Genomic DNA, 20,133 nt, shown 5'->3' on the forward strand with positions numbered 1-20,133 from the left:
GCTGTCAAATAACTTCATGAATTTATTCATCAAGTTCTTGACGAATTAGAGCATGTTCTAATTTTCGTCAATTTCTTCGTGAAGTTCGGAAGTACCAACCCAACAGATTTCCAGCCTCAGATCAGTAATGAGGTTATGTTATTGGAATATGTAAATAATTGTGTGGCGTCGTACTAGTTTTGCATTGTTTTTACTGATTTGTTACAGACACTAATATTTATATAATATGTGTCAAAACGGTACCGCTGTTGTATCACTACAATTATGAGTGGAAAGGTGACATTTTTGAAATTCATTTGCTTCTTTGATTCGTTGGTAGAATAGATTCATGCATCAAAAAACTTGACAAAATCTGTAGCAGTGTAAAACCACACTGTTTACCAATAAATTCGTGAATTAATTCATGAAGAACTTCGTCAATTTATTCATCAATAAATTGTCAATGTAAAACAGCTATTACAAATTCGCTTCTCACTAAAGGGATCTCGTAAACTGTAAGAGATACGAATTAGCTTAAATGGGGGCAAGGTTGCATAATCGGGGATCGGGGACCAACATTATGCCTCTAAAAAATCAAGGCTAACATGATTAGTTTTCCATCTTAAAATTAGCGGAGTTTCAGGGTGTCAAAGAATTTTTTAATAAATTTTTTGTAATAAAATTTTGGGAATGTACCGATTTTCTTCAATTTTTGCACACTTCATTCGCGTTATTTTGTTCTGCATATCCTCCAATGCCAAGAAGCTTAAACTACCTTTGTCCTTAGGATAATGACACACTTTTTTTCTCATTTATTTGAACGTGATATAGAAAGAGAGCCTTTTTAAAGATTTTTTATGCTCTCTAATTATATTTTATTCGATTTATAGAATAGTTCAAATAAAAAAGTTCCAAGTCATTACTCCAAGTCCAAAGCCTTTTGGCTTTGGAGGATATGAGTCGTATTAAAAATGTGAATACAAAAGAACACTAGTAATGAGTCTGCAAAATTAAAAGAAAATCGGTACTCACAAAAAAAATATTAAAAAAAATTATTAAAAAATTCTCTTTGTCGCCTTATAGGTCCGCTAATTTTGAGTGCTCGAAAAATGTTATAAAACTTTGTGGCATTAAGTTTTCATCAAGAATATTCCCTCGGAATATTGACGAATCATTTCGGGATGTATATCCACAACGATTTTCCTAACTACTAAATTCTTGTAAATTTCATTTTGTCGGCTTTATTAAAATATTTCAAGATCATCTCACGATTTGAGGAGCAACCAAGCAAAAGGCAATAAATCCAAAATATGTGGTTTTGAGTAAATGAACAAAAACTAATGAAACGAGATACAGTAAAAACTAATGTTTTTATCTGTTGTAGAATTATTTAAATAATGTTATTTACACGGAATACTAATATTTTTAATTTAAATATTTATAATATTTACAATATTTACAATATTTAATTTTTTTCTATGGATCTGTGAGTTTTTGTTCAACCAGAATGTGGATTTATTTAATTTAGATCAATCAGTGTGGATTTATTCCTTTTTGCTTAACTGGAAGTTGGATTTATTGCGTTTTGTTCAAATTATTTAATTTTCTATTACATATAGCGGTAAAAAAAATTTAAAATAAAAATTCCAGCAAAAAAAAATTATTTTATTAACATATTGTAGCAAAAAAATCAAATATGTAACCCAACATCTTCTTCTAGGCCTAGGCAATCACACGGATCTTTGGCCTCATCTTCGTATTCTTCCGCCATGTCATCTTCACTGTTTGCTAAGATGTTTTGATAAACTCGACTGGATTTGTGCTAGTTTGCTCAGTTGAAAGATGGATTTAACGCATTTTGCGTAATTAAGTAATCTTAATATGACTATTTTGATTGCATTTAAAGCGTTTTAATCGAAATGGATGTTCCAAATCATAGATTGACGTAAATGCAGTAACTTTTCATCTTTATCTCAAAAATCATAAAAAGTGGATTTATTGCCTTTTGCTTGGTTGCTCCTCATTTATGTAAATCCCGTGTTATGCATAAAATGCTACCTACCTAAACATTAGTTTTTTTTCTTACAAATTCAATTAAAGCAACAGCCAAAGAAAAGAGCAAATCCGACGCTTAAATTTGAGGCAAACGCTACTATTACTTTCTTTCGCTCCGGGAACAACTATAAAGATAAAAAGTTTGAGTATCTCTACCCGTTCAACGTAGCTTTTATGGGGTAGTTTCCCGCTTTTGCAGCTCCGTTGTTTATTGCTGCGTCGTAAAAAAACTTTGAATTAAAATGTACCAGTTGATGCGACACCGGGCTTAATCTAAAATCCAGTAAAGATTTAATGTCTCCTTAAAATATGAACGTTACGATTCACAGAAGTGGCATTTTTAAATTTTGTTCACCTCGCAAGGGCTTTTAAAATACATTTTTATAACGAAATGAAAAAAAATTGGCTTTACGTTTTTGTTCCAGCGTCCAAAGATACGTTCATGGCAAAAAATAGCGAATATAACTCAATGATAAGCACTTTTACAGAAACCTTTTTTTCTAATTTATCTTCTAACATTGAATCATACAAAAAAACGGGAGAAAAACTTAAATAAAAAGTTGTCGTTTCTCAAAAGAGAAAGTGCCTTCGCTACAAAAAATGTCACCCCGTAGATTTCGAACGATTGCAACTTGCACGAAAATTTAATTTTTTTTAGAACTACATAAATTTGCAGTCTATAGCCGACAGCAACTAACAGTGGTAAACAAATTAAAATCTTTAATGCGACAAATTAATTATACATTATTTAAATCATGCAAAGATTTAAATTTTGTCACGTGATCCAGAACGCGTTGTGACGTCATTTAGTGCGACCGAAAACACACAACTTGCTTCTTGGCATCTGGCATCTAGTCTGCAATAGACTCTTTTAATGTGACGTAACATACTAGACATAGGCAGACCGAATTCAAGCCTTGTGCACTATTTACATAGATAATATAAAAATGAACAACTTCAAATTAATTTATTTTTACGGATTTAAGGATTTACGGATTTTTTAAGGATTTAGAAGTATTTAACAACACGTGTTAAAAACGATATAAGTAAAAGAATATTTCTAAATTTAAATAAAGAAAACATTTACCATTATCTGTGTCATTACTAATGCGCATGCTCGGAAAGAATAGCCTCATACGCAGTGAGATCTTGTTGATATGTATTTTCTGTACTACTCTTTGGTTTGTTCCATTTGCAGGCCATATAGTAGACATATTGGTGAGCAAAAATGGCAAGAGCTGCCATGTGATGGCATGTATCTAATCCTTTAGGACAGGTATAAATGCATTCGGATATTTGCCCATCACTTGGAAAAACCTAAAAACGTGATATGTTTAGATTAATATTTCCAACAGGTTCATTGCATGTAAACTAGCACTTTACCTCGACTGTATATATTTTCCTCTTCACACTAGCTTGAACTTCTCTTGATAACTGAAAATTCATCATCATAAAACATTTCTTGTACATAACTAAAGGAAATTTCCTCCCTTTTCGACGAGTTTCTTTTCTTTAAAGTACACAAAAATTGCACTCATATCAACTGGCTTTTTAGACATGATAATATATTAAAAGTTGTTAAAAAAACTTAAGAGAAAGAGAGCACGAAATCACACAGTTGACATACACATAACCATAACCAAACTTTTCTTGAATGATACTGTTGCGAGGCTACTTAGCTTACATGAAATTATCTTTAATGTGCATGCTCAATAACATTGATATAATTTTAATTTATTAATTACATATTGTAAAAGTCACTATTGTTCTATAAATTTAAATATTCTATAATTCTTTTAGTTTATCACTTGGCGTTTGAAACTTCATAAATATTTCAAACAGAATATCGCGATATATAAGATATCATGACAAAGAAAACATTTTCTTGGCATATGTGCAAAATACATAAGGTCGAAAATCGGTCTAGAAAAAAATTGAGAAATTCTTCATGACAATGTGTACTACGGGGTTGCCTATTATTTGGCGTATGTGACGTCACTACTAAAAAGGTCTATTAACTTGATAAGACAGATCTTAATCTAAAGCAAAGCGCATGCGGGCAGTCTCGAAGCAAACTGAATTTGGCTGCCTCTAGACTTAGCCTCCAAAAAATTTCTAATATTATCACTACATTATTTCTCAAGATTTTCTTAATTTCTAGATATTTAAAAAAATAAATTCAAGTTACCCATTAGAAATTTTAATCAGAATTTGTTGAATGTACCGAATTTCATACTTAATGAAAGGGTAATCTAAAAAAAGCAAAGGGTTTGCGGTCCAAGTTCACATGAACTATTTCTATTATTTTCAGGTAGAAAATATATAAATATAACTTAATTTTCATGAAAATATTATTGCAAAGTACTGAAATAAATAAAATTTTTGATGCCGCTTATGCTTAATCCTTTTTAAAGCATATCCATTATGTAAACGTCTTGATTAATGGTTTAAATCCGACAAATTGGAATACTTTAATAAATCCTCCACATTTATACTATATTTTCATAAACTTAAAATAAAAATTTAATATATTTTGTCGTCTTTCCACAACAGTGACTACCCGTATACATTTTTGATAATGCCTTTTCTCTCCCGATTTATAGCTTTACATTGGCTTCACAATGGCACTTATCCAGCTTATAGATGATCGATAGTGGACATAAAATAACTGATTCATATCTAACATAATCGTGAGACACCACAGTTGCCATAGCAACCTTTCTTTAAGTTGGAGCATTTAATTTATGGATATTTAACTCTTCACTTTCGGCCGCCACTGAGACTTGCGTTATCACCAACCCAAACAAATCTAGAGAGCCGAGTGTGGTAAAAGGATAGAGTCGATAGGCCGATTTGGACCACTATTGTGACGTCACGCATTCAGTTGTCAGGTCTCGTCGTCTTGATGACAATGAATATGCATGATGCAATGACGTTATTGAATAAAATCTGCATTTTACGAAAAATTTATCACTACTAATTACTTTAATTCATTTTAAGAATGCAAAAATACTAAATCTGACTGTAACTTCGTTGTCTTTGATACTGAGGAGATACTGAAGAAGTAGATAATGATTTAATAATTATTCATTTTTCATGAGAAATAGATACCACTGTGTTTTTTCTTACTAAATTGAGGGCCAGATAAAATAACTGATTTTTTCCCAGGATACATGAAACAAAAAGCGGAAAAATTGAAATTTTGTTAAAGTCTAAGACATAAAGAGTTCTAGTCACTATATAAATAGTGTATTATTATATAAAAAATAACCTTTACAAATTACTTTAATAAAAAAATCGCAAGCACATTTCCCTGTTTAAAAGCTGGAACTAAAAGCACAAATATCTTCCTTTAAGGTTGGTGTTTTATAGACAAGAAATAGTACTTTTAGTAAGATAATGATAGAAGTAGATCCATCCAGGAAGCGTAATGCTAAACTAGAGCGACTTCCTTTATTTTTCCAATGAAAGATCACGGAGAACATGTAAACATCAGAAAATGTACCCTTTCTGTTTTGTCCAACATATCTGTAAAGATACTCAATAATTTTATTAATGCATGTGTTAATAGTTTCCCAAAATCATTCTGCGGGGTGTAATTGTGTTTATAGTACTGTACGCGATTTTCTGTATATTCAACAGGTATGCAAAGTTCAGGAAACGTGAGATAGGAGGTAAAAATATGATTTTTTCCTTATTTTGAATGTCAGTTGTCTTATACCCTGAAGAAAACTTATATAATTAGTACAGTGGAGAGATATTGTTTCTAGCTTGCTTAGATTTACTAAAATACTGGACAAAAAATCGCACCCTTAAGTAAATTTGAAATTGTCTTTTTTCTGAGCCCGATTTTTTAATTTGCTTTAAATGTTGCTTTTTAATTATCGTGAACTGAAATTTAGTTCTGTTTTCGTCGTTTACTTATGAAAAGTTAAGGTTTTGTTTCTTTTTGTTGATTTAAATAAAATATTATATTTACAGTTTGTTTCCTTGTGCTTGAGTTCTACTAATTTAAGAATCGAGGACATCCTGATCCCAAATGTATAAATTTTATTAAAATGTATTCGTATTCATTAAAATTTATTCCAGCAAAATATATCTGGAAAAATATTTTAATAGGTTTTTAATAGCTTCTTATTTATTTTTTTTATATATCCATTTTTCTGAATTTTCCTAATTTTTAGAAAAAACGGGAAAATAGAGTTGATTACAATTTTTCCGCTTTTTTTCCGAGTTGTTTCTTGTATTTCCCGAAAAAAATTTAAAAAAAGTAGTTAAGACGTTACAATCTCGATTTATTTTCAGGAAAAGTTAAATGGAAAATACTATTTGTTGATATCTTCATTCAATTAACTTTTTACTGAATATCTTTTATTTTTTTAATGTCAAACTTAATACAGGTTTTTTGGATACAATCTAACGGTGTATAATCCTATATTCTTAAAAATGTAACTACATATTTTACAAATTTTGAAACCTATGTAAAATTTACTCGCTACTGATGTTAGACATGATAATTTAAAAAATCTGCTTTTTTATAATTTGTTACTTCGTACAACTAATTTAAAAAAAATATATATTATAATTCATTTTTTGGTATGATACATTTGAAAATAAATTTTACGCAGAATTCAAAAATTGGAAATTGCCCAAAAATATCGCATATGCCACTAAATTGTACCCAATGAACTCAATAAAAGAACTACACCAAATAAAAAAATTTTAACAAATAAAAAGCTTATCAACATTCTAGGAAAGAATTCATTCAACAATTCAGTCTTAAATTATTCTAATAATAATAATGATAATTTTATCCCTAGAATCCGACAAAATTCACCCGACAGAGAGGCCCCAGTTCAACACCGAACTCGTTTGGGAAGTAGAGAAGAAAGAACTGCGTAAGATCCGCAGCGCCAATCAGCCTCTACGCGTAGAATGCATAACAACTGACGCGCAGAACAGGAGGGAACGGGTAGGCTTCGCCCTATTGAGCCTTAGGAGCGCCCATATCATCCCCCTAAAATGTTCGAGTCAGGAAGTGGGCGCCAAGTGGCACAAGCTCATAGGATGCCAAGCCGACAAGAAGCAGAGCCATCCCGAGCTGTATTTGTCCCTAGCTGTGAGGGATCACCTCTTAAATGAAGTAGAGCAATCTAGTTCAGTGGAACAGATGCCTTACATATCCGAGGAAGAGGTGAGCGTTGGGGAAGAAATGTCAACTTCTCCGTTTCCTATTTCATATTTGGATGATGGTTATATTCAGATTGGTAATGAAGAAGATGCTTTAAGAACGTTCACACTGAACCTCCTAGTTGAGGAAGTAGTCAATTTGGACACGCTTCTCCCAGAGATCCTGGTATTCAGCCAAAATAAAGAAAAATATTACTTGTCGTTTCGAATTCTGGGCGTCACCATCAAAACCAAACCGTTTCGGAAAGAGTTGCATAATTGTATCGTCCTAAATGAAAAAGTCGTGGTGAAGATACTTTCAGACGAAAACACTTTGGACGAATTTTTCAAGACCCAAAGCATCTCCATTAACTTTTGTTGCGGTCCAGACAAACTCGGCACTACCAACGTCGAACTAAACAACGTATTCACCACGAAGAATTCGAAATGCTTCTTTAAATTTCCATCGCCAAACGGCATAGTACCTTTTGGTAGCACTGCGAAATCCCCCTGTATATCCATCCAAACCTGGCTGGAGCACTGCCCAGACGAACTCCAAACCGAAAAGGAAGAAGAGAAACCAAAGCCCAAAATGGTGTTCTCGAACATACCGAAACTGCCAAACTGTAGCGGAGACGAAACAAATGGTTCCTATATCTTGGACAAACTAGAAAAAACTGACGTTAAAGCGCACTCCGACATGGAGCAACCAAGTAAAGCAAGTATCGCACAACCATTTGTAACGAAATCTGTAGATACTATAATCAGAAGCATCCCATTGTCTCCGAAAAATATTAACCCTTTGGACGTGTATAAAAAATACGTATTGGAAGTTTCCCTAAGGAGCCTTATATGGAAAAAGTCACCCAAGGACACCAAAATCATATTCAAATTCCTCCACCCAAAAGCTGCAAGCTATATAACTATTTTCACCGAGATCAGTGATGAAACAGGCGAATTTATCACCCTGAAAAATTTGAGCGTTAAACTTATATACATTTCTACAGTAGACAAGGCGATGAATTTACTAAATGCTTGGCCTCCGAAACTAGTGTTAACGGACGAGAAAGAAAAATGTTTGAACGAAGAATACGAGTTCAACGCAATGGTTTCCAATAATATACGTACTGAGAAAGATGTAGCGTTGAAAACAGTTCGAACCCTCGAACCACTTGCTAAACTAAATGTCCTGTTAACCTGGAATGAATTTGATTTGGAAGAGACTGATACAAACTCCAATTTAGTTCTATATCCTGCGATTTTAGACGAGTTGATATCCGTGAAAGAAATTAGTGATATAGAGAAGTGGAAGATGAAGCAAAGGGACAAATTCGACGAAGAGTTAGAAAAAATTAAAAATAAGGAACTGAATGCGTTGCAGCAAGAGTGGGAACAAAAGAAATCGCAGTTAGAGGAACAGTTAATCAAAAGCGTGAACAAATGTAAGAAGTTACAAGAAAATTTGCAAGACAAAGTTAACTCCTTTAAGATCGAGAAGGGTTTGATACGAAAGAGAAATAACAGCGTCAATCTGTATGAAGAAATCCTGAGGGAAAACTGGAAAAACTACAGTACTGGAAACAGTAAGGAACTTATAGAACTACTAAGCAAAACTCAAAGAGATAACGAGCACCTTATGGAAATGATCAGCAAACAGCGGAAAAAGCTCCAGTCGGTAGAAAAATCGACGCTCACTAAAACTCAAACAACGAATCTCTTGCAGGAACTCAGAGTGTTAGAAGAAAAATTTGAGGACGCTCAAAATGCCAAGTGGTACTTCAAAGAGCAATGGAAAAGAGCTTGTGACGAAATCCACGACTTGAAGAGAGAAGATTTCTTAAATATGCAGAATCAATTACAGCAAAATAAAGACGAGCTGAGTCAGCTCAGTTTAGAAAAGTTCGCTGGTTCCTTGGAAAATTTTAGTCCCAGTTCCATAATGAGTGGGAGAAGTAGTAGCATATTTTTTTAACTGTAGTATATTTATAAAATAAATAAATAACTACGCGTATTGTTTTTATTTATACACGCTGAGTCATTAGTAATGGTACACAGCTTAATGGCATATTGTTAACGTCAAAATATAGTGATTGAACCAAACATGCCTTAATCAATTATTGCTCCTTTTCGTTCTACAGGGTGTTAAAAGTTGAAAAAATATTTTCCTTTTTTATCTACATTTTAAGTATGTATGGACCGATTGTTTGGAAAATTTTTAGTTTTACATTTTTTGAGGAGGCAAATACAAATATGCAAACAGTGTTGGGGTAACGTCTAGAGGGCGCTAGTTATACTATCCTATCAATGTAAAAATCTATCTAACTTTTTGTATTTTACAATTTTGATTTTTTTAACTACAAATTATTGAAATACGTTCAATTCTAAATAAAAAAGGTATACTAGTTACAAATCGATAAACTAAACCGTTTTCGAGATACAGACGTTTCAAGTTTTCGAGATTCGGCGGGAATTAAATTAGAAAATTAGCAGGTCTTAAGATACCAAGCCTGAATTAAGAATTAAGACAAACATTACAGCAATTAAAAATTTTATTATGCATATCTTAACAAATTATTAACTACCAGCAACTTCAAATACTTCAATGCACTTCCTTATCCTTTTATTAACATATTCTGTTCTCTAAAAAATAACGACAAGGAAAAACAATTTAACAATTTCTAGGTAAAAAATTCAGAATTATAAAATATAAAAAGTTAGACATATTTTTACATTGACAGGGCAGTACAACTAGCGCCCCCCTAGACGTGACCTCAACACTATTTGCATATTCTTATTTGCCACCTCAAAAAACGTAAAACTACATATTTTCAAAACAATCGGTCCAAACATACTTAAAATATAGATAAAAAAAGAAAATATTTTTTCAACTTTAACACCCTGTATAACGAAAATGAGCAACAATTGATTAAGGCATGTTTGGCTCAATCGCTGTATTTTGACGTTAACATTCTGCCATTAAGCTATGTACCATTATTAATGACTCACCCTGTATATAAAATAGCAAAGGAAGTATCATTACATGAACCAAACTTTACCACTAGATTCTACGACGAAAATTAATGGCAAAAATTCATATACAATGTTGCTCATAAGTTTTTGTGATACAGGGTGTTGAAGTTGAAAAAAAAACATTTTCTTTAATATCTTTCTACTACTTCTAGCTAATTTCGAGAAATTTCGTATCCGGCGGTTTTTTTGGGATGAGAAATTCGAATTTATTGACAATTTCATTGTATCTTCTAGAGGGCGCCACAAGCAATCATTAGGACGCATTTAAATTACCAAAACTTTTTTGTGACACGTTCACTTTGGACTGGAAAAATCTTTTCCCCCAACTTTTCTGCTTAAAAAAGGTATACGTTGCTAAATATCTCTAAAGCCAACCGTTTTCAACAAAAAAGCATTTAAATTTGTAAATGCATAAAAAAATTGTTTAAATGTTATTAAATTTATTGTAATTGTGCACATCAATTAATCTTTTTTTAACAGCTATTGCTTGTAACTAATGAGTTACATATAAATAACGCCGTAATGAATTATTGAAAATGTAATGTATTGCAGTATTACTACCAGATTACTCAACTTATTATTTTAAAAAGTATTACGGTAAATTCAATCTAGTCGAAGCATTTTGTTATGCTAAACGAGCCTCAACAGATAACCGACCGTTAAAGACTCTTTCACTTTATTATTTTATAACATTTGCGATGTCAAGTTAAAATCCACCACTACAACTTACTACAATAATTAAAAGTTACAACGAATTTATTTTGATATATTGTGGTCATCAGCAAATGAATTATAATTTATCTAAAATAGAAGCCAATGTTGTTTATAAATAATCAAAACAGAAGGGGCCCTATATGGGTGCCTTGTGGTATTCCAGAAATACCACAAAATTAAAATCAAATTTTAAATTAATCTGACTGACTTTAGTCCTTAGTTCATTTTCAATTAAATTAACTTCCTGTCATCTTGGCGTTAGGCATATAACTACTATTAAGTCCTTTTTAGCATGGATGGGTGCGCTATGCCTCTGTGTGTCCTTTTTCACATCGCCAATCATAGTGGCCATCTGCAGAAGAAAATCCACAAGACTAGCAGCATTCTTAGGAGGTCTAGTCATATCCCTAGCTTGCCTTTTCACCTCCTTTGCAGTGCAATTTCACCAGGTAAGAACACTTTCAACCTTAAGTGGGTAGGAAGCATTTTGTGTCTGGCTTGCAAGCTTTCGTAACAGTTGTTAATGATTATACAATTCCAAGGTTTGTTGCCACATAGTCGGTATAGACTGCTTGACATTTTGAAAGGTATTTCATCTATCTTCATCAAAAGAAACAGTTGTCTGACCAATAGTTACATTTACTGTGTATGGTGTTCTATTCATTCTCTGTCTTTTACTAAAATTTTAGTATCATTCAGGTTTAGTATAGTGGCCTGTATCTTTGTCACACATTTAGTTTATAAAAAAGCTAATACCCTATGCTGAGAACGATGATTTGTTTTCTTCACTTCGTATATCTTTTGATTGAGCAAACCCTGATTTCTCTACGCTGTTATTCCTTAGACAACCTTGTGTTTCTTTAACCTTGTCAGGTAACTTTTCTTCACTTAAGAACCTATAATGTAGACAATAAGGAAGATATCGACAGCTTTTTCCAAAAAGAATTGCAAGTATATTCCAAGATCCGGGCAAAGTATACATAGGACAAACAAGGACAGAAGCATGAGGTTAAAGGAACACAATTGTCATATAAAGAATAACGACCGATGACGTGGCAACAAACTAAATTAAATATCTTTCAGGCCTTGTTAAGCTACGGCCTTGTCCTGGGTATAGGGGCTGGAGTAGTTCGGGAAACCTCCACCCTCGTGTTGGGCCATTACTTCAAGCGAAGAAGGGAGTTTGTCGAAATGGTTGCCCAAGCTGGAACAGGAGTTGGCGTAGCCCTGTTTTCAGTACTGTACAAAGAAGCTATAGGGTAAGTTATGTTCAATTCATTATTAAAAAATAGAGTTCTATACTCCAGTGCCAAAATATTGACAAATAGAAATCAAACCATAATTTTTACTACTTAATCCAATATAATACCTAATTTTGTGTAGTTTCTACATGGAAATTGTAATAAGCCGATTATTTTGACTAGTATTTCGATAATATTTTCAGCTTGCGTGTGCACACTGCGAATATGTTCTGTTGTCGCAAGTGCTTATTTCGATATTTGCCTATCGTGTATAAAAATAACAGAGACAACTGAGGCTGAATGGTTCGACCTCTTATTGAAATGCCGCCATGTCTCAGTTTCAGTTGAGGCGTGTCAGTGCGCGTCATAGGCGTACACATGAGAAAGTTGTGTTTTTATTTTCACATTTCAATTATGTCAATAAATATTATTTATTAACAATAGAATCACAGGCAGGTGTGAGGGACCAATCTGATAATCGGGGTAGTCGTAAATTAGTACGGAATGTGGATATGGACGGTTAACGATACCGTGGAAATGTGCAGTTTTTTAACAAAATGTCAGGAAATCGTACCTTAAAAAACTGGTGAAAATGTAAAAAAAAAACTAAAAGCGAAACATGTGTTAGAAAAAGGAATTAAATCAGCAATGATGTTAAATATGCTATCCGTAGGAAGATTTAATCGCGAAAGACGAAAATTTGCTTAAATTTTCGTTACTCAACGAAATAATGCTACTGTACTGTACTGTACTGTATGCTACTACATACTGAGAATGGATCACTTCTTACTATTTTGGCACTGGAGTATAAAAGTTTATTTTTTGCTGTCTTTCTATTTCCATTCCTATTTTTAGCAAACTGGGCTGGAGACTCGGCCTGCAAGCGATAACAGGTCTTCTAGCCTTAGCGTTTTTTCTTCCGATAGTTTATAGATCGGCGAATCTATATCACCCTCAAAGACGAGCCATAACTCATTTAAAAAACCAAAGAAAGAAAATGAAAGAGAAGAAGACGCACACGAAGATACCCAAGCCTCCTATGTTTGACTTTAGTCCTTTAAAAAGTCGCGGTCTTAGGGTACTTATGATGGCTTGTGCCTTTGCTGCTCTTGGAGTATATGCCCCAATTTTTTATTTGGTACGTACATTTATGCATTCATTCGCAAATTAATTTATTTGGTCATACCTCCATTTATTCCATATTACAACTTGTTTTAGATGCATATAAATCATTTACAAACTTCTCATTAATAGTTTACTTCTAGATATACCAGGGTTATAGAGAAGGACTGGAAGAGAGTGGTTTGGTGGTACTACAGACCTTCATGGGATTTGCTTCTGCCTTAGGTTGCGTTGGATTTGGTTTGGTTATAGTAAGGCCTAGCACTCAATGTCTCATCTCTAGACAGTACCTGTGCCAAGCTGCCATGGTGGGAATAGGTAAGTTGTCTTTTCTCAAAGAGATAAATGCGATACAAAGATGGGAGATTCTAGAAAATTTTAATATAAATTTGGAAAGTTATTATGCTTCACAAGAGTTTAATGTGCTTTTTCTAGTATCCATTGGGCCTAAACATAATGTTTGCAAACTTATTTTTAACATGAAAGAAGAATATTGTCTGAAGTCTGATTGTTTTGTTGGCTATTTTTGGTTGTAGGTATGAAAGTGTCTTATGTTTCAGTATTAGTCTAGTACGAATAAAATTGTAATCAAGTATTATTGCTATTAGTGGATAGTATTTTATTACAATGGCACATAGATACAGTAATCGCGAATTGGTGATATGCTATGATATACAAGGTAGTTCACAACTTACTTGAAAAAACTTTGTAACTTGCCGCATTAATTCAGTATCGCCAAATAAATTCTAATAAAATATTTTTTTCTGTAACGCGAAAAAAGTTTGAAATTTGTCTCTGTTGACAGGTAACAAAATTTCACTTTTTATGAAACTGCTGTTTTCCCCAGGAAAAAAGTGAGTACTTTTTTCCCGGATATATACAGTATACATAAGGTAGATATTTAATTTTAGAATATTTTATTAGAAGTTACATTTCCTTTACACCAAAAGTACAATTATTAAATGTACATTGCATAAATGACATGTTTCTTAAACTATTCGGTATAACAGTCGAACTTTCTTGTGTATTTTTTTCTGTCATGGACAGAACAGATGTACCTGGTCGCAAATCGGATGTTATTTCAGCACTGCCACACGTTCTAAACACTTTATTAGCTATTTCTGTCCTGTGTGCTACCGATTCATTAATATATCCTTCAACCACCGTTGATGACTTCCAACCGCCATTTTTCTTTAGTGTCATCAAGTCTCCCCTAGATTCAACTAAAAATGTAGCAGACTATCTCCGAAATGAATGATCTGTATATGAGTTAGCATTGTCAAGTTGAAGAAAATTAGCTACTGTTTCAGGTACCTTATAAAACTGATTTTTACCCACAACCTGATTGATACATTTCCCATTGCGATATGCATAAAACAGGCGACGATCTTTTGCTGCTGCTGGACAAAGGGCTATGTATATTCGGTAAAATTTAACATATTCTTCAGTAACTACAAATCTCCTGTTTACATCATTCTTTGTTTGCTTAAGTTTCAAAATTAATAGCGTTCCCGAATCTTCAATATCATCTAATCTTACCTGGCTGATTTCACAAATTCGACAAGCTCCTGCAATCCCAAATACAACAACAACCTTGGCCATTAAATAAACTTCATCAGGAGAGCATTATTTAAAAAATCATTAATTTGTATAATCGTAAAAATCGCAATTTCTTGGGCGTATAACCTTTCCCATTTTGTTTCAGAAATGTAATTAGTTTGAAATATTTTGAAATGTCTATATTATTATTGGATTTTAACATACTTTTAATCATTGAATAATTCAACCACACTGTTGGTGGCTTTTGTTGTTCTGCCAGTTCCACAAAAAAAAGCCAATAACACCGTCTCCGAAAAAGAACTGCATATCTTTTTCATCTTGCATTCCATAAATCTTAAATACGCGGTTTCGTAAATTTTCCGCGATTTAGCTGACAATAATTTTTGTGACGCTACTTTCGCTGCTTCTACTAACTCCGGTGGAGTCAGAAAAAACTCGGAATCAGACATTTTTTAACTTTATATTATTCAAAATAGCTACTAAACAACCACTAAGTTTGCAATTTTTAAATCAAATCACAGAATAAAATTGACAGATATTTGATTACTTTAAAGGTTTCCTTAGCAACGCAGGTGTAATTGTCGCTATAAGTATAACAGCCTACCAATTTAAAACTTTAGTGACTAATATATTGTAATAATGTTTTCTCAATATTAAATCGTTGTTTTTCCCGTCACAGAAAAAAATAGTGTATTATACACGAGAAAAAAGTAGATTTTACCTCTCGGTTTTTTGTATCCCTCCGCTTCGCGTCGGGAGACAACACAACCTCGAGCTAAAATCTAGTAATTTTTTCCCTTGTATAATAAATATCTATACAGGTTTCCAGAAAAATGTTTCCAGGTAACTTCAGCTGATTTGATTTGACAAATGTTTATTTATTCAATATTACTGTGGTTCTAATAGTGCTCTTATTACCGTGGTTTGTTTGCATTAGTCTTACAAGTGTTCAAAATGGCTTGTGTATATTAGGAGCTAGTCATGTGTCAGATGCTTTACTCATGACCTTACCCACCTTCACCATAAAGGAAAGGGAAAATAAAACACTACTTATTATCACATTATTTTTTTTTTTCATTTTTTGTGTGTAAATTCTTTGTACATGCCAACTGACTGTACGTAAAAAATACCAATGGGATGTAAATAAATTTGTAAATGGCTATTCTGATTATGTTTTATGGTATTTGCATGAACTCACTGTACATCTACTTTTTTTTGTGATAAGTTGTGAATCAGCCTGTGTACAGTGAATATGGACAAAATGCTGACGTTACTATCTCCGCGGTCGAAATTATAGAGAGTGACTAAGACTTAATATAAATACACTATTACTATAATGCGCATAAAATATAAAATGATTTTTATAACGGTTCAATATTATTTATCTTTGTGCCGCTCACTACGCACATCGATAGAATCTATAATCGTCTATAGACTGAGTTACACTGAACGTCGATCTATATTCTATCACTGTCTTTTGCACTTGGTAGGGAATAGGGAAATTCTTTTTTAGTGGGTGTAAACGGACTTGATTTAGCCGTCCTGAGAAACGTCATAGCATAAGCATAGACGAGGGGTCTAATTCCATTGCTATAATAAATTTATAAATTAAAAAAACACAACTGGGAGGTTTTAAAATGCTGTAATAATTAAAATGGATCAAAGTGCCGGTTATAGCAAACCGTAAAAAAATATTAGATGTTATGTTTTATTATCTTTTTTCAATATTTTCTATATCTTGTTGCCTTTTACGCAGACACGCCAATGGATTTTCGTTCCTGGCACACTTCATCCCCCTTACTAGTCCAAAAGCTAGCGATGAGTCACTCTCTATAATTACTACCGCGGAGTATAGTAGAATTTTCTGAATTAAAAACTTCCTTTACATTTCAATAGGCATTTCTATCATATCTTATTATTTTCCAATGATGCCAGTATCAACAATGGTCAATATTAGCCAGTTGCTTAAGTGTAAATCTACAGTATACTGGATTCAATCAAAACAAAATGGCAATGCTATATCTTTCTTGACGAATCACTCTATCGATGAACCACAAGTTGGAATAAGTTCGATTTATTTACTTGATTTGTTAAGTTGTTAAAAAAAATCATTTTAATTTGCAAACCATAAACATTATCTTTGCTTTATTTTTTTTTAAAGTATTTAATCGTGGCATCCCTTCAATAATTTTTCTGTTTTGCAGGAATATCTCTTCTAGCCCTCAGTGCTGTACAAGGATATCACGGATACGTCCTATTTGTATGGCTGTATGGTATCTGCTTAGGCGGATTTACATACTCTCTGAAAATGTTCACATTGGAAAGAGTTAAGGGTCGACACTTCACCAAAGCGTGGAGCTTTGTACAGGGTGCTAAGTCGTTACCTGTATTGCTCGGAATACCTATCACCGGGTACATAAACCAAACATACCCCAAGGCGGGATATTATTTTAGTTTTGTTACTACGATTATCGGTAAGTTTTGGTTTCAAGTGCATGTGCAGAATTTCTTTATACACTGTGTCTCAAAATTAGATTACAATATTTTTCTAACCTCTAAAATTAAGAGAAGAAATATGCAAGTAAAATATTGCAGGCTAATTTAAAGACATTATTTCTAAAAATCGGGCTTTCTTCAATATCCCATCAAAATTCTTCTATTTTTGGCTTTCAGGAGCCAGCCTCATGTTTCTAGTGGGCACAAGAAAGGACCACAACCCCATGATAAACAGCAACGCGAACAACTGCAACCTGAACAGCTGCACAATAGCCAATCTAAACCTAAACGACTGCGTTTGTCCTTTAGGCCCCTACAACCCCGTGTATACGCCTGAGCTACCTCCCTACACATTCTACAGACAAGGCAGCAACCACTACGAAAGGATCTTCACGAACTACAGCGACCACTTCGATAAGTCAAACTTGCACAGGCACTCCTACAGGCACAAAATGGAACACTCGCCTCACTGTTTACCCAAGAGCCTGAGTTACGCTGCTAACATCGACCGACCTCCATATCAGCACCCGAAGGGTATGTGCAACCAGGACTATATTAGGTACACCCTGCCTAGGTCGAAGAGAGGAGTTCTTAGGCCAAGTAAAAGTGTCCCGGAAGGGTTAGCTAGGTGGGACTATTGTAGAAGGCCCATCGTAAGAAATATACAAGTTATAGAGCAGATAACGACGTCTGTTTAAGGAATTTTAACAGTATTTCGAGACCACTTCTTAGGTGCTAATTTTTCTAGTCACTAGGTTAGTTCATTACAAAAGACTTAAAACCTTATTGTAGATATAATATTTAATAATTTTTGTTTCCGTTCTACCATAGTCTGCGTCACATTGTGATCACTCTTTTTTAGGTGTGAAATAGCTATATTTTAAGTTGTGAATTAGAATTGTTTAAGGACAAGATGTATTAATAGTCATCACCAGAGTTTGACAATTCAGTATGCGAATAATGCGGCAATAAGGGAGCCTTATGATAATTTGGTAGCATGGACATATAAAGAAATAAAAAAATATTCCACATCCGATCTGTGCCCATCAAATTAATAAATTTATTAAACTATCTCCTAATTTACACTGTGTTGGAGGTTTCTAAAATTCCCCAGCCCTTATTGTTAATGAGATGGAGAACTTGATTTAAAAAAGGACATTTTCATGTGGTTAATCCTATACTATTGTCATATTCTATCCTCTCTAACGCCCTTCTTTCAGTAGCACTAGCTAATAATGTAGCTTCGACCCTGAGGAATTGGGTTAGTGTGTCATTCTCCAACAATTCACCAGGCTCATCAAGCACAGATTGGAGTTTCCCGTTGACACTTTGCATTAAGACTTACTACTGAGCCTTTTCTCAGTTTTATTTTTAGCAGTGGACCTACCATGACACTTTTCGTGACCTTTCATTGCTTTTGGGTTTGGCTAAAGAGTACCTTTGTATCAATCATGAGTCTGTAGTTAATCCTAGATAATTTGGACGCTAGACTGATGATCCAGATCTGAGTCCAAGCTTGTAACAATTTATAAAGATTTTTTTATTGATTATAAGAAGTTTATTTGAAATATTTGATTAATAATGTATGGTTTTAGTGCAGGTAAATGTGTACAACACAATCCTAATGAATACTTGAGATTGTACTTTGTACTGGCCAGGTTACTAATTTGAATCTGGAGAAAACCAGATGATGTCCAGACACAGACAGCACACAAATGTCAAACTCTAGTCATCACATCAAGTGCTTAAAAATGTATTTCATGTGTTGCAAGTTGCAAATAAGATTTTTTCTACAAACGTCTTTTAACAGTACCTAATTCCTTATGTTTATGTCAGTGGTATGAAATTATATTTAAATTTACGTACAGAAAGGGCCAATTTCGACAATTTTAGGGAGTTTTATTATAGTGCTCCAAAGAGATATGCTAAACAAAAAATAATTTAGATCCTAATATTCTTACTCATTTAAGAAATACAGGGCATTTTTCATTTATGGTCTTCTGTGATGTCCAATAATTTTTTTATTCTTGTAAGAGTTTTCTGTTAAATAGTTATATAGTATATAGAATATGGGTTTGTAGAAAAATGATTTTTATATGGACGGACTATCTATATTATTTTAACCAAATATAAGATATTCAGGATATTTTTTTTACATAAAAAAATTTGTTTCCTAATCTTCGGATAAAATTATTTCAAGTACTGTGCCAAAAATGTCTTTTTTTATTTTTGATGTAAAGCAATATTAAAGGTTGTGACTTATTGTTTATATTAAATCAATTTAGAATATAAAATGAGTAGTAAAACAATGAATGTAAAAAATATAGGAGTTAATTCAAAACAAATATATAAGTACTGTAGAAAACAAGAAAAAAGAGGGAACAAATTACACTTAAAATGTAAACATAAAATTACCTAATTATAATAGATAGATAAGTAAATGGTTAAATGATTCGAGACTTAAAAAATATGTTTTTTTCATAAATTTAATTATGAAAAGTACTTGTGTACTTTCTAATTTATTATATTTGTTATGACTGCTTTCTCAAGAAGGTTATAGGTACATTTGTACCTTGCATTTTGCATCATCAATACGTTTTTGATATTAGTACACCTTCTGAAGAAAGATCGTCCAAATGTGTGTTTTTTACTATTCATTATTTTCAAAAATAAAGAATTATTGAAAAAATATTTGCATTTTTATTTAGCATACTGTCGTGGAGCATGATCGTTTGTATCGGCCATATTGACATGGGCCCTCGGTGGA

The 20,133-nt window shown here is 33.0% G+C and overlaps 1 protein-coding gene across 1 annotated transcript in view; it reads left to right on the forward strand.

The window, feature by feature from the left end:
- Nucleotides 1–19,569, forward strand: part of LOC108913162 (monocarboxylate transporter 2-like) — a 63,451-nt gene extending 43,882 nt beyond the window's left edge. Inside the window, exons 4-9 of the mRNA XM_018718648.2 lie at nt 11,239–11,396; nt 12,031–12,206; nt 13,044–13,326; nt 13,454–13,628; nt 17,075–17,344; nt 17,544–19,569. Of these exons, the coding sequence (XP_018574164.1) occupies nt 11,239–11,396; nt 12,031–12,206; nt 13,044–13,326; nt 13,454–13,628; nt 17,075–17,344; nt 17,544–18,064 (1,583 nt within the window). The 3' untranslated portion in view covers nt 18,065–19,569. The remainder of the gene's footprint in view (nt 1–11,238; nt 11,397–12,030; nt 12,207–13,043; nt 13,327–13,453; nt 13,629–17,074; nt 17,345–17,543) is intronic.
- Nucleotides 19,570–20,133: the final 564 nt, after the last annotated feature.

The sequence above is a fragment of the Anoplophora glabripennis genome, unplaced genomic scaffold, assembly GCF_000390285.2.
Source record: "Anoplophora glabripennis isolate ALB-LARVAE unplaced genomic scaffold, Agla_2.0 scaffold968, whole genome shotgun sequence".
In the NCBI taxonomy this organism is placed as follows: domain Eukaryota; kingdom Metazoa; phylum Arthropoda; class Insecta; order Coleoptera; family Cerambycidae; genus Anoplophora; species Anoplophora glabripennis.